Source organism: Gopherus flavomarginatus, chromosome 1 (genome assembly GCF_025201925.1).
Source record: "Gopherus flavomarginatus isolate rGopFla2 chromosome 1, rGopFla2.mat.asm, whole genome shotgun sequence".
Lineage (NCBI taxonomy): Eukaryota > Metazoa > Chordata > Testudines > Testudinidae > Gopherus > Gopherus flavomarginatus.
This window is the reverse complement of record NC_066617.1, coordinates 25,764,914-25,787,392: the sequence shown is the minus strand read 5'-3', so window position 1 is coordinate 25,787,392 and position 22,479 is coordinate 25,764,914. Positions and strand designations below refer to the sequence as shown.

General features: G+C 42.4%; 1 protein-coding gene across 12 annotated transcripts in view; it reads right to left on the bottom strand.

Annotated features, from left to right (window-relative positions):
- MAGI2 (membrane associated guanylate kinase, WW and PDZ domain containing 2) overlaps positions 1-22,479 on the bottom strand; it is a 1,116,388-nt gene that overhangs the window by 25,978 nt on the left and 1,067,931 nt on the right. For all 12 annotated transcript variants that reach the window (XM_050936782.1, XM_050936783.1, XM_050936784.1 and 9 more), the window contains one exon: positions 6,234-6,372. In XM_050936782.1, the coding sequence (XP_050792739.1) occupies positions 6,234-6,372 (139 nt within the window). The remainder of the gene's footprint in view (positions 1-6,233; positions 6,373-22,479) is intronic.

The window sequence follows — 22,479 nt, the reverse complement described above, 5'->3', positions numbered from 1 at the left end:
GCTTGGCTTGAAACCAGGAAACAAAACAAATTCGCATTCTTCTAAATCCCAGGTGTAACTAGCCATAACCTCTTCATATACAACATATTATACTAGTAAGCCCTGCTCCGTAAGGATGAAATTCACTGCCCCCACTGAAATTCTGATTGCTTAGCCAAACCCCCTCACCTCATATTTTACTTATTTTTGGTTATTTTGGTTATTTTAACTTCTTGTTGCTTCAGGTTAAGGTTCATTCTGAACTTTCTACTATTTATTTTACAGAATTTATCATAATGTATCATCAGTCCTTGCCTGCACCCTGTCTTGTTGAGGCTTTTCAGTTATACATTTCTAGAGTGTTAGGGCTTTTAGCTATCGTGTTCCTTGTCTTGGAATTGCTTTATTTTACTTGTAGATACTATAGTGGGCTACAACAGATCTTTAAAACTGATTGTAAGGCTAAACTTTGCTTATCATAGCTATTATCTTACTATTTATTTTCTTAAAGCTCTGGGATTTTATTAAGGGGTCTATATAAATCTGCAGTTCTTAGTTTTTCTGCATTGTGTGTAATAGTTCTTACCATACATACATATTGGTGGTAATAACTTCAGAGGAATCACTATGCACCAGAGGGAAATAAAATTAATTTGTAAAGCTCTGTAAGGACCTAAATCCTGCAAATACTTATGACCAGGCTTAACTCTACTACTCTGAGGCCAGGTCCACACTACAGCGTTAAATCGATTTAAACAGCGTTAAATCGATTTAATGCTGTACCTGTCCACACTACAAGGCACTTAAAATTGATTTTAAGGGGTCTTAAAATCGATTTCTGTACTCCAGCTAAACAAAAGGAGTAACCCTAAAATCGATATTACTAAATCGATTTAGAGTTAGTGTGGACGGAAATCGAAGTTAATGGCCTCCAGGAGGTATCCCACAGTGCACCAGTGGCCGCTCTGGACAGGTAAAGGAACTCTACTGCACTGGCCAGGCATACAGGAAAAGCCCCGGGAACTTTTAAATTGCATTTCCTGTTTGGCCAGCGTGGAGCTCTCAGCAGCACAGGTAACAATGCAGTCTCCGGAGAATAGGAAAAGAGCTCGAGCGTGGAACACACAGGAGTTATTGGATCTGATCGCAGTATGGGGAGAAGATTCTATGCTATCAGAACTGCGTTCCAGTAGACGAAATGAAAAAACTTTTGAAAAAATTTCTAATGCCATGAGGCAGAGAGGCCACAGCAGGGACTCGGTGCAGTGCAGAGTTAAAGTGAAGGAGCTCAGACAAGAGTACCAGAAAGCCAAAGCAGCAAATGGCAGATCCGGATCTGGGCCAAAAACATGCCGCTTCTACGCGGAGCTGCATGCAATTTTAGGGGGCTGTGCCACGACAAGCCCCCCGTTGTCTGTGGATTCCGAGGTGGGGGTAATAATCTCAGCCATTGCTGATGATTCTGCAGATTGTGAAGATGAGGAGGAGGAAGAGGAGGACGAGATTGCAGAGACCACACAGCACTCCATTCTCCCCAACAGCCAGGAGCTTTTTCTCACCCAGACAGAATTACCCTCCCAGCCCTCCCAAGCCACTAGCCCAGACAATGAAGCCATGGAAGCGACCTCTGGTGAGTGTACTTTTTTAAATATAAAACATAGTTTAAAAGCAAGCATTTTTTAATGATTGATTTGCCATGAGAGCTTGCATGCATTAGCTGGCATTAAAGTTACTGGAAAAGTCTGTTAACATGTCTGGGGATGGAGCAGAAATCCTCCAGGGACATCTCTATGAAGCACTCCTGTAGGTACCCCAAAAGCCTTTTCAGAAGGTTTCTGGGCAGGGCAGCCTTATTCCGTCCACCATGGTACAAAACTTTACCACGCCATGCCTGGAGCACGTAATCGGGTATCATTGCATGACAAAGCCTAGCTGCGTATGGTCCCGGGGATTGCTGGCATTCAAGAAGCATAATTTCTTTTTCTCTGTCTGTAATCCTCAGGAGAGTGATATCGTTCATGGTCACCTGGTAAAAATTAATGTATTTTATTAAGGGGACAAAGATGACCATTCCTACGGTGATGCTTTCCTGCGGCTTAAAAGAAATCCTTCCCTTGCAGTTAGCCATGTGGGTGGAAAGGAAAAAGCTGCCCATTCCTACGGGGAGGTGTCTCTAATGGCGCTGACCTTTTTAGCATTTGGGCAGCAGGAATTTTCGCTGCTAATTGCCAAGGGAGGGGGGGAAAGGGGGAGGGAGTAAGGTTTCAGTGACCTGCCATTACAGCAGACATGCAGAGTGCGGGGGAAAACCATTCACAATTTCCTCTAGTGCTTAACCTTTCTGATGGCATAAGAAAAGAAGCAAAAGATGTGCTTTTTAGCAGTTTGGCTGCCCAGCATGAATTTTACCTGCTAATAGCCAGGGGTGGGGGGAAAGGAGGAGGTTGTACGGTTAACTGCCATTAGATGTATGCCTTACCAGGTCCGCCTGCAAGCTGAGTTGTAATCCCTGGACCTGCGTCTGTGTTGATCTGTTACACCACAGCCGCAAGCACTAAATACTAAAAGAATCCAAAGGCGACCTTGTAGTGAAGTGACATGTGCTACGTACGGTGAATACTGTAGTTCTCTGTGAAAGAGTATAACCATTGTTCTGTGAAATGTATCTCTTATGATCCTTCTATCACTCTTTTCCCCCCCTCATGCAGCTGCACATTTTTCAAGCCTCCCTACTCCAGTCCGAAGGATAGGTCAGATAAGGAGGCTGAGGAAGAAGAGGACATGGGAGGAGATGTTCACAGAAATCATGGCAGTAACCCGCAGTGAAAGAGCTCATCTGGGGGAGTGGAAAGACGTGGTAGCAAAGTACAGGAAAGCTGCCAGTGACCGTGAGGACAGGAGGGACGCTCGAGATGAGATGTGGCGGCAGGAAGATCAGCGGTGGCGGGATGGAACGCTGGAGCTGCTGCGCGATCAAACTGACATCCTCCGAAGTCTGGTGGAAGAGCTGCGGGGTCACAGAGTGCCACTCCAGCCCATGTTTAACCTCCCTCAGTACTCACCATGTCCCATATCTTCCACACCCAGACGTGTAAGAACGCGTGGGGGAAGGCTTTCTGCACCTGCCCACTCCACCCCCGTGGACAGTCCAACCAAAAGGCTGTCATTACACTGAAATGTCCTTAATGGCCTTTTTCTTCCCTCCTATACTCCTCCCAAACCACTCCCGGGGTACCTTTTTATTTCTCTTACTCTTCCTAAAATGACATGCTATTCAAAGCAAGTGGGAGGGTGGGTTGGTTACAGGGAATGACTTTATTTCCATAAGCAAGCTATTAGGGAAGGGTGGAGGGTAGGTTGCTTGCAGCAGGAGTCAATACGGGGGGGGAGGTTCATGAAGGGGAAAGAAACACAGCAGTCACACCGTACCCTGGCCCATGATGAAACTCGTTTTCACGGCTTCCTTAATGGCCTTTTTCTTCCCTCCTATCCTCCTCCAAAACCACTACCGGTGTACCTTGTTATTTCTCTGTAATCTATTTTTAATTACATGCTTTTTAAAGCAAGAGGGAGGGTGGGTTGCTTACAGGGATTGACTTTTAATAAAGAATACAAGGTTTTTAAAAGATAGTAACTTTATTTCCATAAGCAAGCTGCTAGGGAAGGGTGCAGGGTAGGTTGCTTGCAGCAGGAGTCAATACGGGGGGGGAGGTTCATGAAGGGGAAAGAAACACAGCAGTCACACTGTACCCTGGCCCATGATGAAACTCGTTTTCAAGGCTTCTCTGATGCGCACCGCTTCCTGGTGTGATCTTCTAATTGCCTTGGTGTCTGGCTGCACGTAATCAGCGGCCAGGTGATTTGCCTCAGCCTCCCACCCTGCCATAAAGGTCTCCCCCTTACTCTCACAGAGATTGTGGATCATACAGCAAGCAGCAATAACAAAGGGGACATTGGTTTGGCTGAGGTCTGAGCGAGTAAGTAAACTTCTCCAGAGACCTTTGAGACGCCTAAATGCACATTCTACCACCATTCTGCACTTGCTCAGCCTGTAGTTAAACAACTCCTGACCACTGTCCAGGCTGCCTGTGTATGGCTTCATGAGCCATGGCATCAAGGGGTAGGCTGGGTCCCCCAGGATAACTACAGGCATTTCAACATCCCCAACTGTAATTTTCTGGTCTGGGAAGTAAGTCCCTTGCTGCAGCCGTTTAAACAGAGTAGTGCTTCTGAAGACACGAGCGTCATGAACCCTTCCTGGCCATCCCACGTGGATGTTGGTGAAACGTCCCTTGTGATCCACCAGTGCTTGCAGCACCATTGAAAAGTACCCCTTGCGGTTTATGTACTGGGTACCCTGGTGCTCCGGTGCCAAGATAGGGATATGGGTTCCATCTATGGCCCCCCCACAGTTAGGGAATCCCATTGCAGCAAAGCCATCCACTATGACCTGCACGTTTCCCAGAGTCACAACCTTTCGTAGCAGCAGCTTAATGATTGCTTTGGCTACTTGCAACATAGCAGCCCTCACAGTAGATTTTCCCACTCCACATTGATTCCCGACTGACCGGTAGCTGTCTGGCGTTGCAAGCTTCCAGAGGGCTATTGCCACTCGCTTCTCCATTGTGAGGGCTGCTCTCATCCTGGTATTATCGCGTTTCAGGACAGGGGAAAGCAAGTCACAAAGTTCAAAGAAAGTGCTCTTACGCATGCGAAAGTTCCGCAGCCACTGCAAATCGTCCCACACCTGCAAAACTATGCGGTCCCACCACTCTGTGCTTGTTTCCCGGGCCCAAAATCGGCGAGCAATGGGTAGAACCTCCCCCATTACCATCAGGAGCTCCAAAGCGCGGGGGCCCGCGGTTTCGGAGAAATCAGTCTCCAGGTCCTCATCACTCTTGTCGCCGCGCTGCCGTAGCTGCAGCCTCCACTCCTGCGTTTGCTGCTCATGGTTCAGCATAGACAGCACGAGAATGCGTGAACTGTTTACAACATCCACGATCAAGGTACTGATCAGACCAGGGTCCATGCTTGCTGAAAAATGGCGTTTGCTCACTTCACCCAGTAAAAAACACGCGAAATGGCTGTCTGCTGCTTTCAGGAAGGGAGGGGATGAGGCTGTACCCAGAAGCACTCACGACAGTGATTTTTGCCCCATCAGGCACTGGGGTAGTAACCCATAATTCCAAGGGTCAGGGAACACTGCAGGAACTATGGGATAGGTACCCACAGTGCAACGCTCCGGAAACCGATGGACGCCTGGGACCATGGATGCACACCACCGACGTAATGTGCCCTAGTGTGGACGCGTAAAATCGATTTTATAAACCCTGTTTTATAAAATCGATTTTACTAATTTCGATTTTAGTCTGTAGTGTGGACGTGGCCTGAGTAGACCCATAGATTTTTTATGGTGGTAAATTTAAGCATGAGTAAATGTTTGCAGGATTTGGGGCTAAATGTGCATTGATATATTGGCATACATTTCAAGATATCACTAAATACATACTTATATAACATACACCATTGCATTCTGTCAGATAACTAATATGGTTCAATATTGCCTGAAATTATACACACTTTTTAGAAGCCTTTTAAAAAGTTAGAACAGAAAAAATTCCAAGGAAATATAAACACAAAAACAAAATTTAAAAATAAGATTAAAAGGTCCTATTACAGTACAACTTCCAAAAGAGCAAATGCTGTCTCTTTATTCAGAACTGACTTTCATTACGTCATGTATGTAAATTCTCGGTTGTCTGATAAATGAGAAAGCTTAAGAAATACATCGTAAAATGAACAGTATGGGCTCACTGTTGCACAACTGAAGTTTTGCCATTGAACTCATGGGAGTGGGCTCAGCCCCTATGACTCCAAATGTACAGAGAAATACCAATAGAAGTGTATTAGAAGGGACTGTTTTGTCAAGCAAGATTATAAGAATTCATCAGCAACTCCTAGCACACTCAGAGATGCCACTAAAGAGCTCAAAGTGTGCCTACCAGTAGATATATTTTAAGCATTGCCTGTACAGGGTTGGCACAGCTGAAAATGATGTGTTCATATCTTCCACACCAGTACAAGGAAGCACTTAAGCATGCTCATAAGTCCACCCATATTCAGGACAGCATATAAGTATGTGCTTAAGTGCTGGGACCTAAATGTGTAATTGATACTTAGTATACAATAAATGTCATTTAAATACACACACACAGACACACACACAGAGAGCGAGAAAAATAATGAAAACCCACCATATTCCGGAACCTGGCCTGTTCCGCGCTTTAACAAGAGCCGCACTCTCCTGCCACCAGACTTGATTAGCTCTATTGCTCTGGCATGTGTCATGTCCCTTGTACTTTCCCCATTGATTTCAATTATTTGATCCCCCACCTGTCAGGTAAGAAAAATATCAAGTCAGGCAAAAATTGCAATAAAATGAACATTTTTAAAAATAGGCATATTCAGTGGATCACAGGTTACCTGAATGACAGCCAGACACATCAAGTTACATTTGTTCCTATCTATCTGAAGGATAGTATCAACAGGCTAAATAACCTGCAGAATGGATTCTGAGTATTGAATATTATGTTGCTCATCTTTTGTTAAAATTAATGTATTGTGGTAGTAACATGTCTCATGCCTCTTATACAAAAAGGGTTTCTTTGAACTGCTTGATGTGCTGGAGTCACTGGAAACTTCTCCATCTCTTCTGTGCTTTACTGGATTGATTATCACTGAAAGCAGGACTGTATTGGCTTTGCTCTTGTCACACAGGACCCTGAAGTTCATGGTATAGGCACACTGGCCTATCAGTGATGATATCGAAATCATGTTAAGTGAGCATCATCCCATTTTAAAGTACCATTTGAAGCACTAATATTAAGTAAATTAGGAAAGTTTGATGTCCCAATCTGATTATTTTGTAGGTTAAATAGAAACATCATGGTGCTTGTGAGATTTGTGCATTCATAAAAAAACTGCCCTGCTCTTTCTAAATGATGGGCTAGTAGAGCAGGGCCAGCTTTAAGCCAAATCCCTGGATCGGGCCCCACGCCTAAGGCGTCTTTTTAATTTTTTTTTTTTTTACTCACCCGGTGGCCTGGGGAGATGGGGGCATGGGTGGGGGGGTCCTCTCCAGGTCTTCGGTGGCATTTTGGCAGCGGGGAGTGAGGTAGGGTCTCCGGGTCTTCAGCAGCATTTCAGTAGCGGGGGAAGACCCGGAGCAGACCAACCCGCCGTCGGGTATTCGAATTGGGCCCCGCCATTCAGAAAGCCGGCCCTGTAGTACAGTCTAACGAACTGAGAACTATAGTGGGACCAACAAACTACTGAGGTCTAATTCTAGCTCTGTTGCCACTGATTTGCCAGTTGACTGATGTCCACAGTCAGGTTCATTACTATTTCTGTCAGCCTTTGTTTCCTTTTCCATAAAATGGGTGATTTATTTACCAGCCACACAAGAGATGGTGTGAGGATTAATTTGTTCATGTTTGTAAGTTCTTTTGAAGCAGTTGGGTTATTTAATAATTAGTTTTATTAAAAGAATCTATCACTACTGAAAATTGAAACGTGGATGCAAACTGGCATACATTTCACAGCAGTTTCTAAAACATTAGTTTTTCTCTTGCATGTGGGATATTAATCATATATTTTAGCCATAATGGGAAAACTATAAGAGATTCAGATCTTGGGTTTAAGTCAGGTAAGTGGATACTTATCTAACTTCTGAAAATATTGAGGCTGCTAAATTGATGTAGGGCTCTGTGTTTTGGCCCAGGCCTGATGCTCTCTGGCTGGCTACCAGCAGCTCCGGTTTTTAGCTTCAGCTGCCTTGAATGGATCTAATATCAAGTCCTGCCTGTCCTGATGTTTGGTGCCTTAAAGTGGTACAGACACAGGACCTGCAAGCTTTTGCTGCTCCTCTTCCCTTTTGCTTGTGCCTGTTCCCATTATGCAAGGGGTAGTGGGACTGAGGAAAGCCAGAGACAGTGAGGGACTGACCAGAGAGCTAAGCAAACTGATCAAATGCTAGAGAGTAAGCAGGTCTGATGGCTATGCAGCAGCACATTCATTAATGCAGGATCAGGTTCCCAAAGGTTTCTGCCTATCACTTTTATCTTGTGCTCGTCTGAGTAACACTCTGCACCAGCTCTCAGGAGTATCAAATCTTTTCCGCATTTTACAGCCTAAAGTACATCACACGTAAAAATAAGTATTTGCATATTGTATATGTACAGTACACACCCCTTTGTAATATGTCTGATCCATAGCCACTCACAGTCCCCACACTCCTGTCATGCTTCCAGTTTTGGTACCTATTTGAGTCTGCTACCACTGTCTTACTGAGAAGAGCTGACTTTCGCAGAGACTTCACATCTTCTCAATGATTAGGGGAGAGATTGCTTTCAGACATATCTGGTCAGCATGGCAGAAATTGGTAGAGAAAGTGTATATAAAAGCAAATCTGTTGCAGTTCATGCAATACAATTACACAGCCTCTCCCTCATTTTGCGGGACAGTTATATCAGCAATGTGGCCAAGCGACAGGTCGGTGAGCTCGCTATTAGCAGCACATCAGCCCTTTCGTTAATATTTTGCAGCTATGCTGAAGAAACCACCAATTCATTTTGCCTGTAACCAAACTCCAAAATGCAACATAGGATGATATCAGAAGGAGCAGTGGCAGTATAAACAAGATGCCGTTGCTGAAGATCAGCGACTCAGGAAGAATCACTAGGAAAACAGCTGTGTAGGTTAAACAATAGTATATATCAGTGCTACGATAGCTTGTCTGCTTTGTTGTAGATCAACAGGATCACAACTCCATTTACCTGTATCGAGAGCCTTCTCACAGTGGGAGGTACTTGACTACTGGTCATGTGTAGTGAATTCTAAAGTGACTGTACCAAATGTATTGTAGGGAGGAATACAGAGAGACTATGAAGACTGTATGATGCCATGCACTGAGCAGAGAAGTGCCAAGGTAGATACAATGGAGGAGATGTTTTTAAAACTCCTTGATTTAAACTCTTTGTAGGTGGGCACTCAGGAAAATTATAGTTCAGAGTACAGTCCTTCTTGTAAAGCACAGAGCAACTCCTCTGCACTCCTGAGTGGACAGAGATTTTAATCCATTTTAATAGGGAAAAAGGTTAAGTTAATATCATATTCTCCATCCGCCACCCGGTTGCCCTTGTTTTGGTCTCATTGGCCATATTGAAGAAAATAACTTGCTATTAAAATAACCTTTTATATATTTAACGGATTAAAATATTTCTTTCAACATAGGCAGCAAATAGCTGAGTCACTAGGGAGTTTTCAACTTGTTTTAAAATATAAAAGAATGTGTAAACAACATGAGAAGTTTTAAAAGGGCCAAAATCCTAGTCCAACTAATTAACATCTCAAGGGGAAATTGGCCCCCTACAAAACTCTGTTTGGGCCAGATTTTCAAGAGAGCTCAGTTCTCATTTAGGCACCTAAATGAAGTGGCCAGTGTTTAAAGCGTGCTCATCGCCCAGCAGTTCCTACAGAGCAAAGGAAGGTGCTGCAGGTGAAATGCCTTTGAACATTGGGCCACTTCACTTAGGGGCTGAATGGGAGCTGTCTGAAAATCTGACCATTATTGTAAAGTGGCATTTCTGCAAAACTCAGCTGTCTCTTAGGAAGGCATACACACCTGTCCTGCCTATTGCATGAGACCTCAGCTACCGAGCAACCCTTTTCCACTTGGATGTCTTAAAAACATATACAAAGTTTATAGGTTAATGTACCAACATTGCCATTGTACATTTAGTCACTCTGGTGCAGATCCACAAAGTTATTTAAGCACCTAACTCCCATGCGTAGGTGCCTATGTCCAAGTTTTAGCCTCCACTTGGAGCCACAAAACTCCTGCTTGGCTGCTGACTAACCCTGAAAACACCTAAACTCACTCAGTGCCTAAGTTTTTGCAGTAGAAGTTCCCTAGCTGCCAGAATTTCTGCCTCTGGGTATGTGCACTGATGCCTCACTCAAGGCGCTCAGGCATCTATTTCCTGCCTAACCCTAGTGTACCTGATGGTATAGGCCTCTTTTGAGGGCCTGGAACACCAACGGCACATCCTCCTCTCTCCACTGTTGAAGAGTAGAGCTAATTTTGATTCCATTAGGAGTCCATCTAGAGACTGCTGAGCCTAGAGTGATTCATGAACCAGGAAATGTCCATTTTACCTATGGGGCCCAATTGGGTAGGTTGCCTCTTAGCACGCCTGCTGGATTTTCTAGGCACCTACAAGTTAGGCATTGTGACAATCAGCATTGCCATGCCTAAGGCCTGGTCCGCACTACACAGTTAGGTTGATGTAAGGCCTAATTATGTCAGTGTGCACACTACAGCCTTGCTCCCGTCGATGAAAGAGCCCTACTACACCGACATAATAACTCCACACTCACCAGAGGCATACGGCTTTTGTCAGTGCAGTTAGAGCAACATAATGGCTATGTAGACATTGCGTTCCTTAAATCAGCTGTTGTCTGTCTTGCCAATTTCAGGGCTCTTCTGGGTCTCCACTTAAAGCTGGGCGGCCGCCCAGGCTCCCCACTGGAATCTGGCTGCACTGAGTCTCCTGGCTCCTGGCTAGGAGCCCAGCTGCCCCTTCCCAGGCTCTCGCCTCCCTGCTGGGAGCATGGCAACTGATTGGACTCCAGGCGTGGATCTCCTCACTGGAGGGGAGAAACTCTGCCCCAAGTGGTGGCAGTAAACTGACCTAATATAGGGCATGTCTACGCTACAATCTTGAATTGAGCTAAGACCCTTTGTGGCTCCGGTCCCCTGTGCTTTTACACTAGACGGTATTCTTTCTTTGTCCACGTATTAAATTATGTTGTGAAAATGGCTTGTTTAATACACCAGCTTCATATAGCCTGGGCATCTCCAACCCAGCCTGTGAACATACTGGCGTGCAGTGACAGTAGCCTGGACTGGAAGATCCTGGTGTTGTCCTGTTGCAGAGGTAAGGAGGCAGTGGGCTGGCTGGCTGCCCCCAGACGTTGATATTACATGGGGGAAATGGAGTGCTGCAGGCTGGTCCCTCCCTATTAACAAGTCACAGGAGAAGGGTTGGGCCACTTTGGTACCCACAGAAGATGTGCATGGAGGGAGGAATCTCATGTGAGAAGACTTCTCAAGGCCGTGGGAGAGACAGGGCTTGCAGGAGTAAAGGTTATTTTCTGTGTTTGTCATGTGAGGCCTGTGAAGAAAGGAGTGGTGTTAAGTGGGGCGGGGATAAAATGATCTGGATAGTCCCTAAATGGTTTAGATAAGCATCTAGAAAGGTGGGGATGTTTATCTGAACCGAACCTCAAATCCCTGGAGAATTAGCATCTGGTACTAACATGTAGTGTTGGTGTAATTTTTGTGTGGCAGCTCGCAAAAACACTTGCACCCAATCTCCAGTTTTTAAAGGCACAGATAGCATGCAGGGTTTGGAGAATGTAGTCCTTGGAATTCAATATTTTGGCCTCATAAAGCCACACATTGTGGCTTCCAATCTTTTATGTCAATTTTTTTCTTTAAGAACAGCTTCACAAGGGATCTGCATGCAGAGTTATAATGAAAGCAGCCCATCTGATGGCTGTTTGATGGCCTATGTGAAATGAGTTAGTGGTCTCATTCCAGTTCCCAGCAGGCAAGCACTGCAGCACAATAACCACCCCCCTAAATTGGCACTAACAGTGATTTGTAACCTTCTTGGCAGTCTCAACAAAAAGGACAAGGCATGAATGAGTTATTTTCCCCTCCCTCAGAATATTCCCACCAGTTTAAGGATGACGCCCATTGGCAGGTCACTGTGGGAAGCTTGCATGGCTGCTGCCTGTGCTGTACTTATTCTGTGGAAATGCAGTCTCCAGGGCTAAGAATCTGGAAGCTTTCATAAGCATTAATTTTATGTGGCGTTTCTTTTTTAAAAGAATGTAGCTCTGGCAGAATTTTTAGTACTAGTCGAGATAAATAACTATCAGAATCAACTAATTTATCTACTGAGATGATTAAATTAATGAACAAAATGCTACTGTATTGTATTCCTGTAATGTATAAGCATAAAAATAAACATTATTCATTTTTCCTGGCATATTAATTTATTAAATGTACTTATGAAACTAGTGTGCATGGCGGACAGTTGTCCCTAAAAAAGCAGGCTGTTTCAGTTCAAGTTAATTCATATTCTCCATCCATGCATAAAAACAACTGAGCTATGAAATTGGGCAGCATGTTTTCTGGCAATAATGAGAAGATAATATTCCTATGGAGTATTTAAGCGACATCACTATTGATAGGTTAATTAGAAATAAAAATGTGACGCTTTCTTAAGTCATTAGAATAAAGAGCCTCCAGCACGTGACTTTGGTTACACACTTTTTGAACTATCCTTATTTTATACTTACGTAATTAATAATTGTCTTGTGAATAGAAGCCAACCAGCACATATAATCAGAATTTTAAACAAGTTCAACACAAGGAGACAATCTATATATCTGCTGTGTGGCAAAAAAGAATGTTTTTGTTTTTATATATTTTGAAACTATTCACACCAGCCTACCTTAAACTTGCCTCAGCTACTATGCAGTTCTTAAACAAATATGTCTGTGTCATTAAAGAGGTGCAGAGTTTCCTTGCTGCACAAAAATGACAGTAATTGCATGTGCAGGCTTTCACTCTATGTTAAATAGGGAAATCTAGTGGTAAAAGCAGCCCCTGATGACTTTTTGCAGAGGGCATTATTGTCTGCCATCTTATTAATGCATTTTATAATTAAACCTCTTGAAAGAGACTAACTATCTTCAGAAAAATACCAGCCACCACTTATATGGGCATTATATTTTACAATTGAAACATGTTTTTAACATTATTTATTATTGCATACATTTCTTCTCACTGAAACTGAAAGACTAAGGGCTTGTCCACACTGGGAAATTACTAGAATAGTTATTCTGGAATAGATCTTTTTCAGTAAGTGTAGACACGAACCCCCTTATTTCGCTGCCTGGAGGTCGGCACGGAATAGTCAGATGCTGTGCAAGCTTGCTCACAGCAGGGTGTTGTTGTTGCATCAAAAACATTTGAGCAAAGTTATCAGAGGTACCCAGTTACAGCGTAAATTATGATGTGGACTGGACTGACACCCTCAGAATAAATTCGACTGACACCCTCAGAATAAATTCACATGTAAGCACGAATGTCCTTTTTTAGGAGGAATGGATGACAACATGTGTGTCCTCACTTCTCCACCTTTCAGCAGACACTTGGGAGGGAGGAAAAGAGGAAGGCAGCAAAGTGGGGTGTCTCAGGCTGCTGCCTTGAGAAGCCCTAATTCTGTCTTCCTTCTGCTGACAATCAGCTACTGAAGTGGGCTGAGAAAAGGCTGCAACAGTGGGCACTAGGCATTGCTCTACCTCCTGGGCAGGCATGAAGCTGCTCTGTGCTTGATCCCAACAAGTTCATATGCGCAGATAAGAGGGACTCCAATGGGGCAGGGAGGGATCTGAGCTAACTGCAAAAAAGAAATGGAGGCTTAGCCCCCTACCCAGCAACAGCTCCAGCTTTTACTCTCTCCTCATCCTCCACAGAGCTTCAGGTACAGGGGAGGGGAGCTATTGAGGACCACAAGCTAGTGTAAGGGAGGGAAAATCTTGGGGGAAGGGAGTTTGGGGAACACACGCTTGGGGTAAGGAAAGCTGAGGGGAAAATTGGAAGCGTAATGAGGTGTATGGGGGGGAGGGACAATTATCAGGACAAGGAGAATTTTGTCAAGGGAAACTGGAAATTGGAAGGAGGAATGAGTGAGTGAATGTCTGGGAAGACTGAGGTGTTCACAGATAGTGGTGGTGGGGTTAGGAAATGGGGCTCGTACTGCTGAAGGGCCTTGGGAGAGGACCAGGGCAGCTCAGGGTACGCTGAAGGTCTACGTGTGCTCGCCAACTTTGCAGGCAAAACTGCACTGCTGCGCATAAACCAAGACAAATTGGCTTTCGAAGTTGAAAGGCTAGTTCATTCTCTAACTGCTTAATGGACACACTTTTAAAATTATTTTAACGGAGTAACATGATATAACGTTAGTAGGATGTACTAGAGCCTTTCACCTCCATGTCATGTATCCAAACCTGCAGACTGTTAGGTCCTGGCTACATTAGATACCTTAAAGTAACCCGGCTGTATCAATGCAGCGGCACCACTGTAACATCTCCCATGTAGCTGCTTTATGCCGATGGGAGAGAGCTCTCCCACTGACATAATTAAACCACCTCCAACCAGCAGTGGTAGCTATGTTGGCGAGAGAGTGTCTCCTGCTGACATAGCACTGTCCACCAGGGCAGTTCTATCGGTGTAACTTATGTCACTCAGAGGGGTGGTTTTTTTACACCCCTGAGCGACATAAATTATACCAACAAAAGTGCTAGTGTAGACACAGCCTCAGTAAATGAACGTTTTCTGATAACTGTCTAGTGTTCTCAATCCTGTTTTCAATGGACAAGTCATCTCAGTCTAGTTCCCAGTAGATAATCATCGGACCCATGGTTAGAAAGACTATATAGAGGCCAAACACTGAATGCGTATGGAGACGGAACCCTCTGGTCACTCTTATAGGTTATCCCTCCAACTCAGGTTTGAGGCAGTGTGAAATTTTGCAGAGGTGCTGCTGCTCATGCTGTACCTGTTCTCGGGTAGAGGACTTCAGTCATCAGGCTTACTATTTGGCGTCTTTCCTGAGCACTTTTAAAAAAATACTCTTTATGTTATGTATAATTTCCTAAAGTTTATGCTAATTCACATCACAGAGCAGGAAATCTTTATAATTCTCTTAAAAAATGCAGGTTTAAGTACAGTATTTGCCTGACATTTTATTTGTAAAATTGTACATTAAACCATATTAAGCAGATATTATTAACTCAACATTCTTTTCATTATCTGGTTACAAGGATTTTGTTATTAGCCACAGAGTTATAAAGATGTTTGTAATGAGTGAAGCTGAACACATTTTTAAGAGAATGAAATTAATCACATTTGTGAAAGAAGAATTTTTTCTCCTTACTTTTCCACAAATGATCTCTATAAAATGTATTCGGCTTTTGAGAATGATGCTGTCTTATGGCTCACTTGTGGTTAATTCTCTCATGATTTATTAAGCCTTCATACTGCTGAAATATATTTACTATCCTAGAGAAACTCATTTTATATTTCTTTGCTGTAAATACACATTTTTTTGTCTATGTGTCAATACAAAGTTCCTTGGATACTGCCATTTGTACTAAAATAGCATGCTGGCTCACCATGCTCCTGGCGGGCATGCAGCTAATATGCTTGAATATCCCAGCTTAATTCCCAGAATTCTGATCAATCACACCCCAATCTCTCTACAAGCAAGGCTGGATAGTGATGGATGAAATAAGGACTTGGCATTTGAATGAAAGTGCCCCATGGGGACTGACAATTGGGAGGGAAAGAGCAGCTAAATGTGGGTCTGTACCACTAGGATAGATTGCAAATCACTAGATAATGGCAGCAACTAAAGAATGTTCTGTGTTTGTGTATTTCTTTGTCATGATGTTTCTGAAAATCATTAAAAACTGCTTTCTATGTGGGTAATTTATAAAGAGAAACAGAAGATGCACATCAAGGTATAATGTAAGCCATGTAGCACAGTATAATACAGAATTAAAAATAACAGCAAGTGCAACACAGACAGAAACAAATAATAACTAGTTCTTATGTAGATCTCCAAGTGCTACACAAAACAGAAAAGTATTATCCCCATTTTACAGATGGGGAAACTGAGCGGTGAAGGGACTTGTCCAAGGATGCTGATGGCAACATCATGAATAAAACCCAGGTCTCCCGAGTCCCAGTCTACTGCACTATCCACTAGGCTACGTAGTCTATTGCTGTGCACAAGGGACATTCTTGCCATAACAAAGACTAAGGCACTTCCATGAAACTGCAGATTTAGGTAATCCAAAATCAAATCCAGACATTCAGTAAAACGAGGGAGGAGGGGAAATTACTAAAATGGGAGGGGAGAATTACTATTTCAGATATTTTTATAGTAGCAACACAGCCATTGAAGAATGCTGGCAAACTTTCAGCTGCTCTCCTCACACAATTTTTGCTTACATTTGGTTTCTATAGTATCTTTCATACTAATTGTATGTCAAAAGGATTTACAAAGCAATAGGTCAGCTACATGACATCATATTCTGTTTTCAGTTACATTGCTGTAAATCTGGAGTAAATTTATTGTGTTTTATAGACTTTAGCACAGGTAATTCAATGTATGTCTAAGCAAATACAGCAGCTGTTATAAACAACAGTAGCAGGCAAGTGGAAAGCAAAAAGGCATCTACTAGGGCTGGTTGAAAAATTTCTGTTGAAACTTTTTTTTCAATAGAAAATTGAGCTTTCAATTAAATAAATATTTTTGCAAAAACACAAACACAAATATTTCAATTCAGAAATGATGAACAGGTCCTCATGGGAGTTGTAGTTTGCATGCCTCATGCCTCCATTCTCCAACCTGGGTTGCATTCCTCAGCCAGATTACATCTCCCATAATGCACTGTAGGAGGGGAGACTGGGTTGCCTCTTGGGAAACGTAATCTGGTCTAGGATTCTGATCCCTAGAGGGGAATAGGAGCATAAAGCACCATAGCATCAATTTTTAATTGAAATTTTCAGTCTTCGGTTTTTGACTTTTTTTGCCAAAAAGTTGAAATTTTCTTCAGGGAAATAAACACCATTTTTTGACCAGTTCTGCGTTTCTCAGTCTTGTAAAGTGCAGAGTGCTGCAAAAGTACCTAGCATGGTGCAGGACTGGGCACAAAGAACGTTAGGTTCCTGAGCTTGAATATACTTCATAGACTACACAGAGCCTTTGATATCTTGCCACTTGTTGAGTTCAGTTACACTATTTCCCCCCTCCTCCAGACAGTATTTAAATTGTTTCATCTCCTCTGTGTTCTTAGTGTATCTTTCATAAGTGAATGTCTCACACCTCATCGCTAATGCTTTCAGTTCCATCTGCCTTGTACATTCATCTTAGTTTATTTATTGCTACTGAGTCAATTGACCCAGCCATTGACCTCATCTGTGTAGGATTTTCACATGCTCCTAACTTTTGTAGTGCTTTTTCACCTTCTTCCCTCTGTTTTCTTTTCTTATGTATTTGCTGACTAGACTCCAACACAACAGGTCCTACAGCATGTTGCACTTTTCATACTTTGCAAGCTCTCAACTTTGACAATGTTTTTCTTGTTCTTTTTTCCATTTCCCACACCTCTTTTCCATGCTTTGATTTTAGAGACACAGTGCCAAATTGTCCCCTACCCAGGAAATAGCTGCAAAGGGAGAGGAAGCTCCTGGAGGTTCACCTTGTGAAGATTTTGTCCTATTGTTCCTATTTAAGTTTTTTTTTTCTGCACTTGCATTCAGAGTGAGCAGGGGATGAGACCCACCCATAGGATAGTTGCTGAACAGTGTGGAGGTCGGGTTTACTACACAGTTCACTTGCCTCAAACTTGCTCATGACAGCACAGCTGAGCTCCCAGCAGCTTCCCCAGCAGCTACTCAAGAAACATGACATCTAAAGTAAAGGTTATTCTGAACATGAAGGGATAACTTGCTTGAAATATTGTTGTCTGGGTCAGAAACATTTTCCACCAGAAAATCCCTGCATATCTGCAGGCAGATGATAGCAGAGAGTATCCATCTCCTGCTCACATGTCCCTTGCCTTTGCCCTTTACATGCATGGACTCCACATCCTATGGGGACAGGGGCTGGGACTGACTTTGGCAGGATTGGCAGAAATAGGAGCAAGCTGACAGGGCAAGTCTTCTTGTCATCTTCATCATCCAGAACATTAAATATTGTAGTGCAGTTGTTAGGGAGGTTTAGGAACCTCAGAATCAGCGTCTGTCTGACTATAAAAAATATGAGTCTATATCATCTAAGATTGCAGTTAAAATGCAGCCCCAGTGGATCACCATTTTCCCTCCAATGATTTATGGGTTGATGGGTACTGGCAGTGCTGTTGGAAAGTATATTTAATTTTGTATAGTTAAAATTACTTCTGTTTATAATTCAAAGAAGCATCATATGCCTCCCTTTGTTTTGGTTTATTTTTGAGTCTCCCCTTACTATCTTTTCTCCATTATTTTCTATTGTCCCCTCTCTCAAAATCTAGGCATCTGTAATTAATTTAATGTTTTGCTTCAATTATATTCCATAGTAAGCTATCCTTTGTGTTTACTACCCTTTGCAGAAGATGGTTACATCCATGTTCTTTATTTAGATAGATTTCCCTAATTTCGTTTCCCTAATAGATTTCGTTTCTAAGATTTCAAATTCTGCAGATATAATATACCAGGAAAGAGGATTACTGTGCTGGGATGGGCTCCATCTATCAAATACTGGAAAGATCATCTTTGTACATCATATGGCTAATGTGATAAGAGGAGCTTTAAACTAGATCTTATGGGGCATGGTGGCAAAAATCTGGCCAATGCGCAACTAGCCTCAAGTAAGGAAGTCAAGGGGAAGGGGCTAAATTCTTGAGAAAGGACCAGAAATCACAAATGCATTAAAGAGGCAAGAAGTAAAGTAACAGGGTAGTCTGCAAAACATCTTTGATGCCTGCATACCAATGCAAGGGATATGGGGAACAAGCAGGATGAACTGGAAGTCATGGTATATGAAGAAAGTTATGACTCAATTGCATTGCAGAGACTTGGTGGGGCAACTCTCATGACTGGAGTACCAGCACTAAGGGATATAGCTTGTTCTAGAAGGACAGGTATGAGAAAAAAAGAGGAGGCATTGTGCTGTACATCAAGAATGTATACACTTGGTCCAAGAGGAAGGAAGCAGAGACCTATTGATGAGGCTAAAAAAGGAAAAGAATAGTAGTGATATTATGGATGGGGGTCTGATATAGCCACCAAATCAAAACAAGGAAGTGGACGAGACATTCTGCAAGCAGGTAACAAGATTAGCTAATACACATGAGCTAGTATTAATGGAGGATTTTCACTTCCCTGATAGCTTTTGGAAGACTATTACAGAAAAACATATTATGTCCTGAAAGTTCTTAGAAGGGACAACTTTCTAATTCAGAAAGTTTTGGAAACAATTAGGGCAGTTATCCATTTTGGAATTGGTGTTGACCAATAGGGATGAATTAGTTGTGAATGTGAATGTGGTTGGGAACTTGGGAGGAAGTGATCATGATGTGACAGAATTCAAGATCCTGAGGAACAGAAGACATGAAAACAGCAAAACAAGGACATTGGACTTCAGATTTAAAACAACTCAGAGAAATAGTAGGTAAGGTCCCATGGAAAGACCAGTTAGGAAGAAAAAGAGTTGAAGAAGGCTGGCAGTTCCTCAAAGACGTAATACAGTATTAGAGGCTCAACATCAAACTATTCCTATGCAGAAGAAAGATAAGAAGAGCTACAGGACGCCAATATGGCTGCACAGTAGGACAATGGAACGGACTGCTTAGGGAGGTCATGAACGCTCGCTCCTTCACTGGAAGTTTTCATAAGGAGGATGTATAGTCATCTGTCCTGGATGGTTTGGACACAACAAATCCTGATCTTGGCAAGGGGTTAGACTAGATAACCCTTGTGGTCCCCTCTAACCTTCTAACACATTTGACTTATTTAGCCCTTACTCCTCAGGATTCCGAGTTTGAATGTATGCTGATAGACTTCCAAATTATTCAGGACTTATCCAGATTAAGTTGAACCAGCAAACCTGTTAAGATCTCCCCATCATTAAGGTTATCTGATGTTGCCAATGAAGAGCAGAAAATACAAATTTGGATTAGACATGGCACTTTGGGCTTGCCTACACTAGGAAGTTGTACCACAGTTAATACACTAGTACTCTTAAAAGGGGGTACAACCGAATTAGTGTGGACACATCTTTATTGGTATAAAGGTGCTTTATATTGGCATAGCTATTCCTGTATGGGAAGGGGAATAATTATACCAGTGTAAGTCACTGTTATACCAGTATAACTGCATCCACCCAGTGAATTTTATATATATACTTATATAAATATAATGATAAAAATCTCACTCCTGTATGTCACAGTTATACTGATAAAATTTTTAAGTGTAGAGCAGGCCTTAATCCCTAACATGATCAATTGTATCTTAACATATTCTTCAGAATGGCATATCCAGCCTTAACTTCTCCTTTCTTGACTTGGTTCACGTGGCGAATGACACAGTTATGGATATTCTTTTTTAAAAGTATTATATGAACCTCAATTTATCTTTGCTATTATCCTGCCTTACTGCATGGAGTTAAACTCAAGGGGGCTGTTAAAGGAGAAGCAAAGAGGAAAATGAAACAGATAAAGCTATTTAAGGGAACGATGCTGGGAGCTATTAATGGGTAAATGCCCCTGCCTGGCTTCAAGTAGGCTGGCATGGTTTACTCTTCTCAAGACTGAAAGCCTAGGACCAAAGGGAATCCTAAACCATAAAGATGCTGCCATAGGGAAGAAGTGGGCACTAAGTGGGCTGTCAATAGCAGCAACTAGAGATAAGTTGCTGGCAGATAGAGAGACACGGGTCCTGCAGCAAGGAGGCTGACTCCCAAAACCCAGAGATGGGAATAAATTGTCCTTAGTTGAGCTCTGAATAGAGAGGTTAAGCTTAGGTAAGGATATGTGTGTACAGGACTCTTTGTATGCAGTGTTGTAGCTGTGTTGATCTCAGGATATTAGAGAGACCAGGTGGGAGAGGTAATATCTTTTATTGGACCAACTTCTGTTGGTGAGAGAGACAAGCTTTTGAGCTTCCTGAGGAAAAGCTCTGTGTAAGCTCAAAAGCTTGTTTCTCTCACCAACAGAAGTTGGTCCAATTAAAGACATTACCTCACCCCTCCTGCCTCTCTATAGGACTTTTTCTTGTCTAAACCCTTTTCCTAGATGCTATGTTCCCTTTGGCAAATAACTGTTACTTTGTTTTGAAGAAGCTGTTTTTGAGTCACTTTAATCAGCTGGTCACTGGACCCCAGAGAGAAAAGGCCCAGTTGAGCCTGTGGGTTAATATGGTTGGTAAGCAGAGGGTGGTAGTGGTGGAATGCAGCCCAGAGATCTGATCTAGCATGGTTCCACCCAGAAAGGTCCCCAAAGGAGTGCACTTGCAAAGGACAAAAAGGGGTCTAAGGCATGGCCTGCCCGGTAACCGTGACAGTTGGCTTTGTAAAACAACTATATACATTCGACAAGTTTTAAAATTTATTTTAGAAAATAAACTAGTATTTTTGATGGAACATTATAACATATTTCCAAATGAGACTGAAAAGAGCCAGGAACTGGCTTACTGTCCTTACTTGTTTAAAATGGATATAGTAGTATTCACTCAGTGACTATAAGGTCTATTTTATACTCATGATATTATTCTATTCAAATGATGCATAAAATTTTACTGGTCAAATCTGTGGCTAAATATAGGAAATTACCTGCAATGATACTTCTCTAAAGGCACCATCCTTCATGGTTCTGTAATCTTGGCCATATGCCCTAACCAGCGCTGACTGTAAAGGAAGAGCTGTACTGCTTTCCTCGCCATTAGTTACACCCTGGCTAATATCATATATCCTGGTTATGACTTTTTATTAAGTACAATAAATGATGATAATACAGGAATAAAGAAACAAATGAAAACACAAGTAAAAAAATAAAATCTGATTCCAAAGTCAATGTTAACTCACATCTAAATTATATACTCTATATATAGTTAGTCAGTGGTTCTCATTGATTAGGCAGTGCTGGCTGTCTCTAAGTTCCTAGTGGAAGGGGAGTTGTTGGGTGCCCTGTGTTTTCATAGCTCCTCTTCAGGCAAGCTCACAATGCCTGGGGCCTTGTGGCCTATGCGTATTCCAGGATCAAATTGAGTCTTACAAACTGTACATGCAAAGTGTGCTAGTTAGCAGTGATACATGGACCATAACAAAATTTCTGAAAATCCTGACTCGTGTGATGAAATTTTTCACCTTTAATTTTGTATTAGCATGGTCAGACCCCAGTACTCTTTAAAGACATAACGTTAGACTTGTTGCACTTGCATGGGATGCAAGTGGAGGCAGAATTTCATTCAGAACTGCAACATTACAACAATCCATTCTCTTTCTAGTACAGCACTATTTTTCCATTTCCCATCTTTATGATTAAATATTGGAGCAACAAGGCGGCATTTGTTAGATATTTTAAAGAAAAGTTTGTGTGCTGATTTTTGGTCTAACTGTATTGTCATGGTTGCATTTTCCATGCTCTTTTGTGCACTCAGTGAATTGTTATGTATTAACATGCAAGTGTAGATGAATTTATACCTACTCTTCAGATAAATTCTTCACAGACCAGAAGCACATATCTTGATCCACTTATTTGTATTATATATCACACATTTTAAAAAGTAATGTGGAATTTCCTAAATTAACTTTGCAG